The sequence below is a fragment of the Bos taurus genome, chromosome 1 (assembly GCF_002263795.3).
Source record: "Bos taurus isolate L1 Dominette 01449 registration number 42190680 breed Hereford chromosome 1, ARS-UCD2.0, whole genome shotgun sequence".
In the NCBI taxonomy this organism is placed as follows: Eukaryota; Metazoa; Chordata; class Mammalia; order Artiodactyla; family Bovidae; genus Bos; species Bos taurus.
Genome location: NC_037328.1, coordinates 155,496,081 through 155,513,187, shown reverse-complemented (window position 1 = coordinate 155,513,187; position 17,107 = coordinate 155,496,081). Strand labels below are relative to the sequence as shown.

Sequence of the window (17,107 nt, the reverse complement as noted above, 5' to 3'; positions counted from 1 at the left end):
TATCTCAGTACTTGCGCTAACTTGTTGCTTTTTTATGTGTAACAAAATGTTTATCTCACTGATTTTTCTCTTTTCCCTCCTACTGTATTCTGAAAAAACAATTCGAACATTTTTGTTTCTGTGTAATGATTAACTGCCTTCAGGGTCTTAAGGCGTTAGCACTCAAACCTAAACGATGAACGCTACATCCCCATTTCGGGCAAGGCTGTGATGGTCTTCATTTTTATAGGAACTATATTTAATAGATTATCTAAATAAGAGGATCATACTTGGGTGCTAATGACCATTTATCTACCGGGGTAATTTACCTTAGATTACAGAAGTATTTATTGCTACAACACAGGTATTTACCGCCCCCCACCCCCCAACGTTACCGTCTTTCACCAGGGGTAAAGGTGGCATGTTTTCCTTTGTAATAACTTTTAACTAGTCAGGTCTCTTTCAAGAAAGTGACCCAAATTTTGTTTAACTCGGCCACCGTGGGCCACGTATTCCCTCCTCCGAGTTCTCCGGCTCAGAAGTGAGGGACGTTGGCATCTACCTGCGCCCAGCACAGAGTGGACGGGCACCGATGAGCTCGGAAAGTGCTCGTCTTTTTGGGCCTCTGGCTCTTCGCTGGGGCTTCCCCCTCCCGTGAGGAGTGATCACATTGCGCAGGGGGTTTCGGGGGCCCCGGCCCTTCCGTTTCTGCCGCCGCCGGCGTGCGCTCTGCGCTCCCCGAGAGCCGGTGCCCCGCCGTCCCCCGGCCCCGTCCCGAAGGGCCCGGCCTCGGAGCCCCGCGCGGGCCGGTGCGCCCTCGCCCGTCCCCGGGCGCCAGCGCGCCCCGCTCCCGCCGCTCCCCTCGGTGTTCCCGCGGCGCGCGGGGCGGGGGGCGGCTCGCCTCCCGGCCTCGCCCCCGCCTCCCCCGCTCTCCCCGCCGGCCGCTCCCCGCCCCGCCGCCGCCGCGCACACCTGCCCCCGCGCGCCCCCGGCCCGCGCGCCCCGCCGTTCCGGGCATTGTGTGCCGCCCGCCCGGCCGGCTCCCCGCGCCCGTCCGCCGCGCCGCCGCCCCTCCGCGCTCCCGGCCCTCCAGCCCGGGTTTTAAGCCGCGTCCCTCCCCCGCGCCCCGCGCCCCTCCCCGCGCCCCCGCCCCCGCGCCGCCCGCCCGCTCGCTCCCGCCGCCCGGACGCGGCGCAGCCGGCCCCGCTGGGGAAGGGCCGGGCGGCGGGCGGCCCGGGGGCTGCGAGCGGGGGCCGTGCGTTAAGATGACGAGGACGGGGAAGCGGCAGCCACAGCGGCGGCGGCGGCAGCAGCGGCGGCGGCGCGGCCGGGCGCGCGGGGCCGAGCGGGGCGCGGCGGCGGCGGCGGCGGCCGGGAGGAGCGCGCCCCGCGTTTGATGGGGGCCGCGCCGGCGGCGCGGGGGGCAGCGGAGCGGCCCGGCGCGGGGAGCGGCCCGCGCGCGCACTCGGCGCCGCGCCGCCCGGCGCCCGCCGGCCTCGTCGCCTCCGCCGCGCTCTAGGCGGCGCGGGGCCCAGGCGGCTCGGGGGGCGCCCCGCGCCCCTAGCCCGCGCGCGCCGAAACTCCTGCTCAGTTTTGTGGGGCGTCCGGGCCCCCCGCGCCCCGGGGCCATTGTGGGGCCGGGTGTTTACCTCGGACTCCGGCTGAGCGAGGGCTCCGCGACTTTCGGGGGGCGGCGGGGAGGCGGCGGGGGCGCCCTCCGGCCCCCTCCCCCGGCTCCCCCCACGCCTCACTCTCCCGGCTCCGCAGACGCTCGCGGCCCCGCGTCCATGGGCCGCGGGGGGGTCCTCGGGGCGCTCGTCCGCGAGGGCCGGCTCCAAAGTGGCGCCCCAGTGCCTTGCCGGGGCTTCCTGCGTGCCCTGCGGCCCCCGGCGCCCCCGGCCCCTCGCTAGATGCCCCGCGCGGGGCCCAAGGCTGCGGGAAGAAAGTTGCAGGTCGGTTACTCTCCGGCGCGGTTCTCGGGGAGCGGGCAGGGGGAGGCGAGCCGGCCCCCCAGCCGCGCGCGCGGGGCGGCAGGAGGAGGGGACCACGGGCCACGGCCGGGCGGACTTTCGGCCGGCGCCCGGGAGAGCCCCGGCGGGCGGGGGGCGCTTCTGCAGACCTCGGCCGCCGAGGTTTGTTTGGGTTTGTTTTTTTTTTTTTTTTTCCCTTTTTCTTTTTAAGAGAATCCCCGGTGCCCACCTCGCCTCCCCAGCACCGCCGCCGCGTACTGCTCCAAACGGGTTTGGCTTTGTTTTTACGATTTCCCCCCAACGAATCACTTGTCAGATCAATTCTGTCTTCCCCCTCCTCCCTCCTTCCCGCTCTCCCCTCCTCCCTCATCGAAAACCCCGTTCTCCGAGGTTAGACATTTTACAAACCATATATGCTGTTTGTCCAATTGTGATTCCGGCCCCCCCCCCCCCCCCTTAACCCCTCTCTCCCATGGCTACTCTTCCAGACGCTTATCTGCCCTCACCCCGCTTAGGGGGGCGAGGGTAAAGGAAGAGAAAATAATACAATTTCAGGGGAAGTCGCCTTCAGGGCTGCTGCTGCTGCTTTTTTTTTTTTTTTTTAATTTAAAAAAAAAAAAAAAGGACATAGAAAACATCATTCTTGAACTTCTCTTCGAGAACCCGGGCTGCAAAGGAAATCTCCTTTGTTTTTGTTATTTATATGCTGTCAAGTTTTGAAGTGGTGAGTTTCAGGTCGGTTTTGCTAATTTCACTCAGTAAAACTGCAGCGTTTCTGTTTCTAGATAGTACTTTGCTTCTTTGTCTCTTTAAAAGGTCACAGTGAAAGCTTGGCCTGGATCGTGCCGGCCATATGGAACGGATAAGGGCACAGTCTCTTAAAATGTGATTATGGGGTTGTGTGGGGGCGAAGGAGGCGATTCAGCAGGGAACTCGTTGAAAAGGCTCCCACACTGCAAAAAAATAGGTTCTTGAAACCGGAATTTCGTGCTTTTCTCTTTCTTTTTAAAGGAAATAATTGCTGTGTCTGAGTTCGCTGTTTAATTCGTTAATGATCATATATGGACTTCGTTTATGGACAGGGAAGTGGGGTTTGGAGAAAGTAGCCTGCTTTCAATGTGCCAGCCAAACATCACAGTGAAATCGGTTTTTAAAATGTGTAACTCACAAGAAACTCTCCAGCCTGGCATCTGTTGAGACCTTAGTTTGTTCCCATGCAGTCTGTCCAGCAGGCCCCGCGGAGGTTGCTCTTTGCAAATCCAAACTCAGGTTTGGTGAACTTTAGCCTTGGGCATAGAGTTTAAATGAGTAAATTGGGTGTTTTATGTGCATGTAATTTTGCTTTATAATGTAAAGCTTTTTACAAGATGACTGAGTGTTTAATAGCTGCTTATAGGTGGGTATTCATTCGAAGGACAATTTTGCATGACCTATATGATGTTTTGATTGTCAATACATTAACTAAATTATCATCTATCACTTCACAGTTTATAATGCTGTTAAGCCTCATGACTACTTAATACGTTTTGTAGCATTAACTTTGATGCTGTTGCCTACTCATCCTCTCTCTCTTTTTTATTTTTTTGGCACTTAAATTGCTACACGGGTTAAGTATTTTCTTTTCAAATCATATGCTTTAAAATTCATCTTCTGCTTTAGGGTAAGGCAGCCAATTTCAGGAAAAGTAGTTCTGTATTATAACCCACATGAAGCATTATAAAGAGTGTTTTGAGTAAGTTAATAATCACCGCTAATTTTGGCTTTAGACTACAGTTTAATGTATTGGAAAGAGTAATCTTGATAAAAAGTGGTTAAAAGAGGCACATTTATTGTTAATGAACCTCATAACCAAAACCAGATGGGACCGCGATCAATGGTAAACCTTTGGTCTCAGTGCGCCACCGTGGAGCACAAGGATAAATAGCCATTATTTCTCTAACTTCACAGTTCTTTAACTGGCATTCTTGAGGTTGCTTTTAAACTTACAGATTATCATTGCTTCCCCCTCCCCATCACCTCTTTCCTTCATTATAATGGATATAGTACCGGTTAAACAGAGGGGAAAGCAATGCTTACAGAAAGGCCCTGCTAAGAATATAAGCTCGCTTTCAAATCTGTATCTAAGTAGCATGTTCATATTTTATATATACACATATATATATATAAATGTGCAAGATATGTCAAATTACCAAACAGCTGGAGGAAAGTGATAATTATCATATTCTCTCTGTTTTTTCTGAGTATGATTCTCTTTCCTTTAGTATTGGTGAACTTAATACTTCAAGCAGCATGAAAGTTCATAAAATAATTCTACTCACCTGTTCTTATCACTGTTAGAACTATTGCAGAAGCGATTTTGATAATGTACTAACTGCTTTACTATAAGCAGTATGAAAATTGATGTCCAAAGTATAATACAACTGAACAATCATTATCTGTTCATTTTTTTTCTGGAGTTAATTGAAATGTTGACTTCATTGCCTGCTGAGATTATTTTTGAACACTGGTTATTTTGTTTTACCAAAATTAACAAGCTTTCTTTCAAAGCAAGTTTAGCACTTCAATCTAATGTGTATGTTACAAAATGTTTTCAAAATTTTTGGTATTTAAATTGTTAATAGCATTCTATTACAAAAGAATACCTAAATATTAACTCTAAGATACATGAGTTGTAATACTTCAGTATCAGGGCTCTTTGAAGAAATCCTCCACTTGTATCCACTTAGTTAGGGATGGAATGATCCAGTTGCATGTTTGAGCCAAGACTTGACTGAATCTTTAAAACAGGTCATGTAACTCTTGATACTTTGACAGTAGAAAACTTTTTCTACACATTAACCATAAAGCCAATAGAGAGTTTAAAAAGCAGTTGTCTGCTCCCTCCTTTGAGGTGGTATATATACATATGAATCTATTTTTCCTTCATGAGAATTAAAATGTATATAAAAATATAAAGACAACAGATCTAACTAATCTCTTGGACTGATAAAATAATCTTTCCATCTTTGACTAAAGTTCATTATTATGTTCTGTATTAAGTTTCTCATTTTTAAAAATTGGGACTACAAAAATACAATTTGTTATTTTCCTTTTAGCTACACTTGTAGTAATTCTTGTTCTAAAAATAATCCCCCACCCCCCCCCACCCCCCTACACACATAGTTTTGCTGGTAGGTGACAAATTATCTTTTCGTTCATGTGTGTTGATACAATTCCCACAAATTATTCTGTTAACTTGAATGGAAATATAATGCTGTGATCTAGAAAGTAGAGTAACCTCTGCATTATATATCTGGTTAAGGAGTCTTACAAATACATTATATTTGTGGAGCGAAATATCCAGGGATAAAACATGTACACGCATTATATATACACAGAGAAGGAGGGGGCGTGCGGAGACCCCCACCCAATTGTAACATGTCTTCTTCTTAAATTCTCGCAGGTGATCTTTAGAGAGTAACTGAGTATGGATCATTTGAACGAGGCAACTCAGGGGAAAGAACATTCAGAAATGTCTAACAATGTGAGTGATCCGAAGGGTCCACCCGCCAAGATTGCCCGCCTGGAACAGAACGGGAGCCCGCTAGGAAGAGGAAGGCTTGGCAGTACAGGTGCAAAAATGCAGGGAGTGCCTTTGAAACACTCGGGCCATCTGATGAAAAGCAACCTTAGGAAAGGTAAATACCCTGAAGCCAGATCCTGGAAGGCGCGAGTCCTGCGTCCACCCAGCACCACCTGGTGCGGGGGTGGACACGCAGCGCCTGGCTTTGTGTGTGCTCCTTGATTCTCTTTTCTGATCTGAAATTAGTCACATTTCTGGTTGCAGCGTCAGGCGTGTCTGAAAGCGTAGGCTCCGTGCCTCAGCAGAGCGTCTCCCTCTACTGTAGACTGGAGTCTTTGGACGTTGCGGATGGTAAAGACTGAGTTAAGTCTAGTGGTCTCAGTTATACAAGGCTTCCGTTGATAAGGTGGTGTTGTAGAAGGGGGTGCAGAAGTGGCTGTTGCTGAAACTAACCCTGCTTGAGAATGAGACCTTTAAATTGTTTGAGGATGGACCTAGCTTTTTCATGGTATTACTGGTTGTAAGGCAGTTTCACAGATAATGGAAGTCTTCTGCGATATGATGTAAACGTTTTGTGATTTTTTGTGTGTGTGGTTTGTTTTCTTAAGAGCAACTTCATTACTTAGTAGGTAAAAACCTGATAATTCTGGTGTTTCCCTTTTGCTATAATTGGGTGTTTCTGATAAAAGGGCAGATGTAAACAAATTAATCAGGAGGGGATATGCAACTGTGTGCTTCCTTTTTGCCGGTTTTATATCACAGGGATGGAGTTTACCCACTCTGACTGTATTCAGCAGTGTTGCTTCTGTAAATCAGTGTCTGTCCAGGGCATAACGTGTGGGCCTTAGAAGGTCTTTATTTGTCTCTGAATAACTGTGTATGGGATTCAGATTTTCCTTACATTTGCTAAAGCAAAGGATAAAAATGCCATCTTGTAACAACCAAGAATATTAAGTAGATAAAGTTAGCAGGCAGAGGAATTTCATTGTGTTTGATGCATAACATTTATCATACAATCATTTATTTTTTCCTTGGTTTGGCGAAAACAAAGAATATATTGATCCTGAAATGAACAGACACAGCAGTCCGTATTGTTAGATCTTTATCTATTAAAAATGGAAAAACAGCACTTCAGCAAATTCTTTGGCCTCTCCTCATGATTACCCTGTTTATTGATTGTTTGCCAAGAATGTATGCATCTTAAGAAAGCCAGGGTAAGAGCATTAAAAATATAATTTATTATGGCTTTTCAAACAGAGTGCATTAATATTGTACTGCGAAGCGCTGGGGCTCTATAAAAAAGACTTTCTGACGCCTGCAAACATATAAGTTCCATAAATTCCTAAATAGGAGATTTCAGCTGTCTCTGGTATTATGTGATATTTGCACAGCAAACTTTAATGCCAGGACAGTTTTAGACAAGGATTCTACAGACTTCACTGCTCCTTATGGCAGACGTGCTGTTTACACAGGCTCATAAACCTTCAGCAAAAGCTTCTAAGACTGCCTCCAGGTTTAAATCATGCGGTATTTTTAGCAGTCAGCAGTGACCAGCGTACTCCCCTTTCCATACTGGAAGGTTATGAAGTTGCTGGAGTTGGAAGCCTCGCCAAGCACTCACACAAACAATCGGTTCAGAGAAGGCTCCTGTTCAGCCTGACTCGCAGTATCAGGAGGCGCGTGACAGTTTGCTGGAAGATTTAAGCAGTCAGATTGAAAATTAAAGTCTACGATTGTCACCTTATCAGCAGCCACCTTAACGATCTTACAGGGTCCCTCTAAAGTCCAGAGCGACTCTTGTTTATTTCAACAGTTTAAAAAAAACCTTCAGTTATCTCCCAGGTCTGAGGAGCAGCAAAGAGCAGCCCAGGTCTGTATCATTCTATAAGAGGAAAAATCAATGCCTATGTTTTTTGTTGTATTAGTAACCCAACTCTTTGAAGACCTCAGGATAGAGGGAGGAGAAACCAAAGAACAATAATGTCACTTCCTGCTCAAGTGCTGCTTTTTATTTTTTTCCCAAGCATTGCATTTGTAGTGACATTTTAAAAATGCACTTTAATTGTAGAAGGTTCTCTGCTTGCTTGAAGCAACAAAGTGCCTCCAGCCTTGTGTTGGTGGTGGTGCTGTCTTATCTTCTTCTTCACGTGCAGCGTTTCTGCTTGACAGGTGCCGGAGAGTAAGTGTGGCTGCGTTGAGAAAGCGCACCTTAAGGAAAGGGATTGGAGGTTTTTGTTTGTTTGTTTAGGAGGTTTTGCCAGAGAACCTTCCAGCCACGGAAGAAGTCACCAGTTTGCACATTGCTGTCTGTGCCGTGGTTTCTCCCAGTCTCCTCCTGATCCCTGACGGGTTCTCTCTCTGGTATAAAAACAGCCGAATGAATGACAAGGATATTGGCAAGCTCCGCAGCTTGTTTTTCATGCCTAGCCTGTTGGGTCCCTCCAAATGAGTTTGTGAGCTTTTCTAAGTAAACCTAAAGGGGTTTATTTGTCAGAACTAGAATCTCTTGTGAACAGTTCACTGAAGCTGTGGTGTAGACGCCCATGTAGAAAACTGTGGCTGCTTTTCCTGCCGGCTTTGTTCAGCAGAAACAAGCAAATAGGGCGTTTTTAAAGGGCATCTCTGGTGTCAGGAGGAAACCCTGGGTTTTTAGCTCCGCTTTGCCGACCCTGGACACCTTCAGAAGTTGGTTGGCTTCTGTGAATGCAGAGGGCAGAGCTTAGAGAGGCATTAGCGTTCCAGGACTAATTGGGGGTCCTGGGTGCCCTGGTGCAGTAACCTTTGTCATCATTTATGCTAAGGATGGTGCCCTCCTGGCAGAGTGCCACAGTGCACTCTGCTGCATCTGCTTTTAACCCTTTTCCGTTTATCACTGGAAGTCTGACAGTGCGCTGTGTAAACACCTCGAGGACGACAGCGTTCCGTGATTTCTGTTTCTAGAAGCCTCTTTGCTGACAGTGGTGTGGTGTGGCCTGTGTTTATTAACCATCTGGCTCCTGAGTTATTACCTGGGGTTACAGTAAACAGAGAACACATCTCGTCTCTGCAGATTCCTGTATCCTGAGACACCCTGATGACGACAGTTTTCCTTTGCTCTCATCTTTACCCCATTCGCTAGAGCAGAGATGGTTCGTTTTAAAGACCTGTGGTTACCGTGATGTCCTTTTAGGCAGGTTAAATGAGTAGCCATCAAAGTAAATATTAGTCATCTGCAGTGTGCACATATTGAAATCCTGTGTTATGAACTTCGGTTGGGTTAAGTTTTGTGTTTCTTCTGTGGCCTCAACGTGAAGATCTTAAAGAAGGAGGCGAATGCTCGTAATTTTATAATCAAAGCTAATTTGTTTGGACACAGACAGGGAAAGTTGAATCCTAACAAAAGCATGTAGGAAGCATGAAGATGGGTTCTTTCGAAGCCGAGCTGAGTGAATTACATTTGCACACCAGGTACCACTCACAGCAGATCAGACCAGACACTTACTCCTCTCCTGTCAGCCCTATGATTTGATCAGAAAGGTAATTCTGCATTAATTGGTTTGGGGAAATGCTCAGTTAAAATTAGAGCCCACGTTACCTGAGGGCCAAGTTCATATTCTATTTCAACATTTCTCTTACAACTTAAGAAAAAATAAAAATAAAAGAAGGTGTGTGTGTGTGTGTGTGCCTGGGCCTCTGTGCCAGTCTCGCATTCTCTCGTGGTGCTGAAGATTTATTTTCATGGCTTCATTTTTTCCCTCCCTCCTCCCCCAGACTGTGTTGCTGCAATTCGTTGGTTTGCGTCTCTTTTTCTTCTGTCTCCTTGATAGGAACCATGCTCCCGGTTTTCTGCGTGGTAGAACATTATGAAAATGCCATTGAATACGATTGCAAGGAGGAGCATGCAGAGTTTGTGTTGGTGAGGAAGGACATGCTTTTCAACCAGCTGATAGAAATGGCCTTGCTGTCTCTGGGTTATTCACATAGCTCTGCTGCCCAGGCCAAAGGTAAATAATGCATCCTCGGGGTTGGGGAAATTGCTTGGCATCCTTTGTTTACTTTGCAGAGAAAGCATCTGAATATTCTCAAAGAACTGTAGCCTGTGTGTTACATGGGTTCCTTCTAGACTGTGGCTTTAAAAAATTGGCTTAATTCAGTTTGGTTTAGTTAACACACATTTTGCTCATGTGGAATGTGGAGGTAGGTTTTTTTTTTTAAATTACTTCAGCTGAATCATTAGTATGCTTATTGACCTTAATAATCTGCTCCACTGAGGACCCACAAGGAAGTGAGGAGCGTATCTGAGCAGATGGACTGTTGAGAGTCAATTTGCATTTATGACTGAATATCTAGTTCTGTTTCTTTTATTCTGTTTCTGATGGTTTTATGGGCTGTAAAGTATTTTTCAATGCTGATTCCCATTGCAATCGAGAATCTTATCTAAATCGTAAAGCCATTTAGAACTGGTTCAGCTATGTCTTATTAGAACTTCCTGTAAGTTAGGAAAATGTGGCCTCTGCCTAGGTTTTATTGATGGGGTTTTATTTCCAAAATAATAAACAGCCCCACCGTCGTTTACATAATTTCACAGTTTGGAAAACTAAGCTGTGAATATTTTCATTGACCTGCCCTTTGGAGGGAAGGGAATCATTCAGACAGAAGTAACAATATTGCTTGTGGTGGGGGCAATGAAAAGCAGCCTTGCGCTGGGTAGGTTATCCGAAGGGTCAGACATGCAGTGACGCGCGCTCTTTATCTGGAATAGGGCTGATCCAGGTCGGGAAGTGGAATCCGGTCCCACTGTCTTACGTGACCGATGCCCCCGATGCTACAGTAGCAGACATGCTTCAAGATGTGTATCATGTGGTCACATTGAAAATTCAGTTACACAGGTGAGTCAGGAAAGCAGTTCCAGGGCAGAATGTTCTACTCACCTGATCGTTTGAAACAAAGTATCTCTGGCCAGCCTTCAGTTGTGATTTGCCCTGCATTTCAGGGAGGCTAACCCCAATCGCAACAAAGTATCTCTGGCCAGCCTTCAGTTGTGGTTTGCCCTGCATTTCAGAGAGGCTAACCCCAATGACATTTGTCACCTCACCCTTTCTCCTTTATCTTCCTAATTTGAGCCTATCGTTTAGAAGCAGTGTTCCCCCCAAACGCATCTACTTGTGCAGGTTATCGAAAGACAAGACTTTTTCTATGTAATCAATTAAATGATGCATTGCAAGAAGGCATTTTACATAAAGTTTACTTAAGAGAAAAATATTTTTGCATATCATGAGCAGTGCCATCTGTGTACACTTTGTGAAAGAATGCCTTATTCACTGTTGCCGAGCTCTTATTTAGTTATATAATTTTTTTAACCATTTTAATTCGTACGAGCGGAGTCCTGAAGGGAAAACGGTTCCCACGTTCGTGCTTTTCACAATGGCTCTTGAGAAAGCAGTATACCTTAAATTGTCTTCCCGAGCGCATCAGAGCAGGAAGGTAGAAGTAACATGGAAAAATAGCCACCACAGGCAGCTGATGTATAATTCATGCATCGATACAGCAGATGTGTTGTATAAAGTAATTAACTAATCGGAACAATCAGGAGACCGAGAGCAATCTCCAGATGCATCTGTTTGATGCGCAAAATGAAATCTGTCTGTCTTAAAGGAATGTTCTGCAGCGGGATGCAATCTTGTCATAATCCCCTTTCTAATCTGTGTCTCCAATAGTTGCCCCAAACTGGAAGACCTGCCTCCCGAGCAGTGGTCCCACACGACCGTGAGGAATGCGCTGAAGGACTTGCTGAAGGATATGAACCAGAGCTCCTTGGCGAAGGAGTGCCCCCTCTCACAGGTACTGGGCATCACTGGTCCTAAATGACAAGTCATTGAGGGCAGCCTCGTTGGAGGAGTCATGGGAAGCCATAGTCTAAAGCAAGTGGTATCGGAAGCAAGAATCTCCCCAAAATGCAAAGTGACTTGACCACTGGTGACTTTCAGAAGTGTGCGCGATTCATCCTGAGCAGTGTGGGAAAGAAAGGGGAGGGAAACCCACTCAGCTGACCTTGGCGCTAGCTCATTTGCAGATCCCTCCTCTGAGTGCTCTGAGATTGGCCGCCTCGTTGTCCTGAGGGCCTGTGTTTAAGGGAATAAAGGTGGTGTGCCTTCCTGGAACCCCTAGATGCCAGGAAGCGCCTGGAAGTGTTACTTTGCAGAACCTCACCATGCTCCCTGAGTAAAGGAACAGAACAGCTTCTAGGTACTTTCTTCATTACCACACAAAGGAAAAAGAAGAAGAAATAGAATTTAGAAAAAAAAGTACAGAGAAAACAAGTCTCTTCCCTCTAATTGAAGGTTAGATAGTTATTATTCATCAGGATTCCGTCACCAGTTTTAGGCATTGGTTCAACCCCCCCCCACCCACTTTTTTTTTTTTTTTCTTTCATGGGGTCATATGTTTTCCTCTGAGATGCCTGGCATACTGTCAGGGGTTTTTGAAACGAGACGGAGATTTATTATTATTGTAGGATGAATTTTGGTGGAGGGCAATAAGAACTCTGGTGGGAGACTCCCTCAGTTTCTAGATGTAAAGCTGAGCATCGCTTTTGATGCTGTGCAGTTGATTTTAAATTGAAAAGAAAAGGGCGCTGTGAGCCCACCCTAGCGCTGCTTGTGTGGTCCTGAGGTCACTGTGCCCTCATGCCTTCTCTCTCCGGGGGCCCCGCCCCTGAAGGTCATGCCACCGGAGAGTATACTTGAGATGCTGGTCTACCTAGATTTTTACTAAATTTTTGCTAACGTTTTTCTTTCAATGCAAGGTTAGCATGTAAGCCTGAGTGCCCCGTCTGTCTGGTATTTGAACGTGAATTGTGTGACTGCTGTAAATATTTCTGCAGTAGGGAATTTCTCCAAGTGTGTTTCCGACGTGATGGCCGTGAAGACACGTGGGTACCTTTGGAAGGAAGCTTGTGGGCGTCCGTGCTCTTCTTTCATGAAAACTCTGTGCATTTCAGGTTTACTGCATTACGGTCCATCAGCTTTACTTTGATATTTGTTAGCAGTTATAGGAATGAAGCAAATGAATTAAGCTTATAATAAATGATGGCTTTTTATATTCTTGTAAAGTAAGTTGTAGCCACAGGTGAAATATTCTCTGATGTTAAGTCCATTTCTTGAAAATCAAAGTCTTTTTGACACTTTAATGGATCTCCTCCTGTCCTCCATCTCACTCTTTGAGTAGAGAGGATGTGAATTTATAACCATCGAGTAAAAATAATTTAAATTAATTAAACACAGTTACATCAATAGGGTGATATAATGAAGCAGGTGACTCTTACCTCTGGGACTTTGGGTTTTGCAGACAACTCCAGATAATCTGTCAGTTGGTCTCTAGGATTTGAAATTTGAAATCCCCTAGAAATAAAGGTTTTAACTCAGCATTAAAATAAGTATAAAGACCCAGCATAGGAATCTCACGTATCTTCACGTTACTAAATGTCCTATTGATTTGGGAAGTGAATTCAGGCAAAGGTTCAAGGCATTTCCTGTGAGCTGGAGAAGAGGATGCTAGCTTGAGTATTTATTGATACAGGCGGTGAGAACTAATGGTTACATGCCAGCAACATTCAACCAATAAACTCCCCCTTCACCGTAGCTTACAAATACAACTGTGAGTTTACTTAATGTTATCATGGGTAATTAATTGAATAAAACAATTACAGCATTAAACAGAATGACAAAATAAAATTCAGGACTGGATTTTGGAGTCAGATGGGGATGAATTTCTGTAAAGAGGCCTCAAGTGGAACGCGTGGGCCTATATGACTGGGGACCCCGCTGCCATCCTTCAGAGGCGAGACCAGGCTGTAAGGCCAACATCAGCTGTAATTACAGTCTTCCTTTCTTTTGCAAAACAATTTGGAAAGAAAGATGTATGTTGTTCAGCAGTGGCAGCAAATATTTGAAATTAATATTATTATGAAAAAGGGCAACTTGTGCTCTAAATGAGGGAGTTATTTTCTGTTCCGCTGCAACATCTTCTGTTTCTTTCTCCAGATTGAATTTATGAATCTGATACTCAATTCGGAATGTTTTAATTATGAACTATTTTCCATTTGCTTCTTTATTTTCTCTTGTGTCTGGAGCTGTTAGTTAGAGGAAGCACAGGCATCTGAGACCTCAGCCCCAAATGCGTGCCGCACGGGGTAAAGCTGCTGTTTCCTCCCCGGTGCGCTGCGGAGCTGAAGGTGCAGCGCTGAAGGAGGCCCAGCAGATAAGGGCTGCTTCAGTCTTGTTCAGAAGGGCGCCTGGCAGCAAGAAAGGGCGCCTAAGACTTTCTCCCTCTCTGTGGAGTTTTGATTCATTCCTGTGAGAACTCTGAGCCTGTCAGGCAGCGTGCACATTTTGCTGTGTATTAATGCTTTGGTTTTGCATTAGAAGTGGCTGGTGGGTGCCTTAGCGATACACCGAGCGGCATGCCCACTCTGTGGCCAGTGGATCCCATTCCTGAGTAGAGATGGGAGGGGAGGCGAGGGCAGCCCGCAATCTGCCTTGGCCCCCAGGAGGACCGTCCCACGCTTGACAAGGGCAAGCCCAGTTTGCGCTCGGAATCTCAGAAGGGATGTGTCATCCTTCGCAGACTCCTCTTCAGAGCCAGTGTCTCTGGACATTAAAGTCAACTTGCTGGCTGGTGACTGACCCAGAAGTCCTTTCCCAGTGTTGAGTTTTAAAGTGTTGACTTTAAAATGGACGCATAGCTTTGGCTGCAGTAATGTCTCGGATAATCTCTGCAAAGGTTTCTCTAGCTGTAGAAATTCCGTAAGTGTGCATGTGGTTTGATTGATAGCTCAGACCTTCGTTTCTGTGGCTGCTTTTTCTCATCTGCCCAGATAGACTGACATCCATTTATTACGTTTTTTGTACCATGTGATGACTTCTGTAAACTGTTCTAAGGTGTAAGAAACCATCAGCTCCGAGCTCTGAGATGGGGCATTTTGTTGTTAGACTTGCTTTTTTCAGTGGAGGTGCTTAGATAAGGTGGGTTTTGTATTCAGACCCACAAGTGGGGAGGAGAGATTGAAGTCTGACTTGAGGGGACAAGAACGTTTAAGGTCACAGGAACTCAGAGACCATGTGTTTGGAAGGTATCAATAAATTGGGATTTGAAAAAAGTAAATATTTTGATTTACAACAAAACATTTCGTCTTGATTTTAGTTTTCCCTGAAGTTTTGAAAATTGAACTTCAGCAGTAGGTAAATGTACAGACATTGGATACAAGGGTAGGTTCATTTGTTAAAAGTGTCATGAGTAGAAGTTCCGTTATTACTTCTGCCAGCCTAGTGGCTTCCTTCTAGAAATGTTTAGGTCAGATGTTCCTGACCTAAATCTGGTGCGTGTGCATTTTCACCACCCACTTCCCTGGGCACACACATCACCACTGTCGTATTTTTAAGGGGCTGGTTCTTTCTGTTTCATTTCTCACCTGGGAAGAGTAGCTCCAAGCCTGAGTTCTCCATAAAGTGAGAATTGTCATTTTTGTTTTCAAGCAACAGATACATGAAATGAATTTAAATTTGAACGTTCCATTTAGACGTAATATGGGGAAAAATGATTTTTTAGTTTTCCTTTTCCTGACAGCATCTAGGGATCCTGAACGCTTCAGACTTTTTATAAGGTACTGGCAAAAGAAAGAAAGAAAGAAACCAACCACCTTGCCCTCCTGAAGCTTAGCGTTTATCCAGGTCCTCTCTCTGAAACTTGATAATCATTTCCATAGACATTAATAAACCCCTGTGTTCAGCTGATTTTCAGTCTGTATTATACAAAGCACCAATTTAAAAAACTCTACTCATTAGGAGACATAAATATATATATATATATATATTTAACTGCACTCTGTATTTTCTCATAATTTTTGAACCAGAATGATGTTTCTGAAAAAAAAATCAATAAGTATTAATAATCACATTGTCTCCAGAGAACATCCAGCATCAGTATTCATATATTGTATTTCACATGCACATCTAACCTATGAAATTTATTCATGTATTTATTCATTCAAAAGTATGTATCGACAGTCTGCTGTGTGACAGGCATTCTGTTTTCCTGTGGAGTAATAAGCATAACACATCTTAGTAGTTCAAATAATGGTAACTGTCCTTTAGTATTTTTGCATCAAGAGCATGCCTGTCACCGTAAATGGTAGGTGGTTTTATATCCTCATTTTCAATTAAGGAACCTGAGGCATGGGATGTTGAAGCGCGCCCCATGGTTATGGAATGGGTGAAGCGTGGGGGTGGCAATTCATCCCCAGACCTGTGAGCTTAATTAGCTATCCTTGGGTGGATGGATAGATGGATGGAGAGAAGGGAAGGAAGGAAGGAGAGAAAACGGCTTTAAAAAGTCTTTCTCCAATTAGTTTAATGTTTTATAAAAGAACTTACATTTATCTGAAGCGCTGATAATGAAAGTTTTCCAATTGCATTTATTCTCACTGCTGGAATTTTTCTTTAACATGTATTTTGTTTTTGTATCTTTATGCCGTTCTTACATGGACTCCCTTGAAAAATACCATCATGTCCTTAATTTGGAGCGTGGGAGGGTGCTTTAGAACACGGGGACTGACTTCTAGGGTAACGTGGCGTTTGGAAGGTTCCAAAAGGGTTGGCTGTAACAGCTCTGTGCCAGTCACTTCTTTCTGGCTTCACACCCTGTCTGAATCAGTAAGTATATAACTGAGCTAAGAGCCTTTGTTTTGACCCCCACGACAACGTTAGGTATTTGCGTGGGAAGCAGTGGGCAGTTTCCCATGTTTCTTTGAAAATATAGACCTTAGTCATACCCTGGCTTGATGCGGTGAGCAAGCCCTAAAGTTTACTGTTTGAGACAGGGCTTGTAGGATTTTCTGCTTGTCCCTTCCTAGCAGAATACTGCAAATCTATTGTAATGCTTCCTGTTAAATAGCATGCATTTTGAGGAAGTCCATTCCTCCTTTAAATTACAAAACTTTTCCCAGTTTTTACCCTACTGCCCATGGAAATCGGAGGTTATGAGTATCTGCTTTGCCAGGCACTGAAGTACTTGATACTAATTGGATTTTATTACCACTTTCAGCCGTTGTATTAATGGCGAGATCCATAAAGGAAATGGTAAACCAGTCCTTTATGGGCAAACTTCCACCAAGTCATTTTCTTCTGTCTCCTTTTCTGAACCAGCTCTGACTTCACTCTAGTACTTCTTTCGAATTAGACAGTGAGGTAGCTCTTCTGTTGATAATGTAATCCATAGTATCTATGATAGATGTGTCCTCCAAATTATGAATTTTCCTTTTTGCATCTCATCTGTCAGGTTCATTTTTAGCTGTTTTAGATATGTGAAGGTTGTCTTATAGCTTGATATTTGTTCCCTGTAACCTTTCAAAAAAGCCAAACTTAATAAAGCATCTAACTTCAAATGGATGGATCTCAAATATTGTATGGCCACTGACTTCTCACAGTAGTAAAACCTAAAAGAGTTAAGCCATGCCAATTTAGAGTGCTTTAACAATGTGTAAGCACTTCATCTTCACTTAATAGATATTTACCTTTGCTTTATTTTAGATCTGAACAGGTTTCCTTTGACCTCAAAATCA

General features: G+C 45.1%; 2 protein-coding genes across 7 annotated transcripts in view; one reads left to right on the top strand and one right to left on the bottom strand.

The window, feature by feature from the left end:
• The window catches only part of SATB1 (SATB homeobox 1), a 100,131-nt gene that overhangs the window by 17,997 nt on the left and 65,027 nt on the right, over nucleotides 1-17,107 (top strand). For 3 of the 6 annotated variants that reach the window (XM_024988567.2, XM_024988547.2, NM_001102040.2), the window contains exons 2-5: nucleotides 5,392-5,626; nucleotides 9,318-9,494; nucleotides 10,253-10,379; nucleotides 11,208-11,331. In XM_024988567.2, the coding sequence (XP_024844335.1) occupies nucleotides 5,416-5,626; nucleotides 9,318-9,494; nucleotides 10,253-10,379; nucleotides 11,208-11,331 (639 nt within the window). In that variant the 5' untranslated portion in view covers nucleotides 5,392-5,415. Of the gene's footprint in view, nucleotides 1-1,163; nucleotides 1,932-2,160; nucleotides 2,685-5,391; nucleotides 5,627-9,317; nucleotides 9,495-10,252; nucleotides 10,380-11,207; nucleotides 11,332-17,107 lie in introns of those variants that run through there. The other 3 variants (XM_005202140.5, XM_059883800.1, XM_024988520.2) reach the window with 3 other exon arrangements.
• LOC112448269 (collagen alpha-1(I) chain) lies at nucleotides 515-2,802 on the bottom strand. The gene is made up of 3 exons (XM_024997582.1): nucleotides 2,771-2,802; nucleotides 1,149-1,911; nucleotides 515-1,066 (listed from the first exon to the last, which is right to left on the bottom strand). Exons 1-3 carry the CDS (start codon nucleotides 2,800-2,802, stop codon nucleotides 515-517), a joined length of 1,347 nt encoding a protein of 448 aa, XP_024853350.1.

Coding starts and splice junctions, on each gene's coding strand:
- LOC112448269 (XM_024997582.1), bottom strand. CDS start 2,802: ATGGCCGGCACGATCCAGGCCAAGCTTTCACT. Junction 1,912..2,770: donor ATCCAGGCCAAGCTTTCACT/GTGACCTTTTAA, acceptor TTCTTCCCGCAG/CCTTGGGCCCCGCGCGGGGC. Junction 1,067..1,148: donor CGTCCGGGCGGCGGGAGCGA/GCGGGCGGGCGG, acceptor CCCGGGCTGGAG/GGCCGGGAGCGCGGAGGGGC.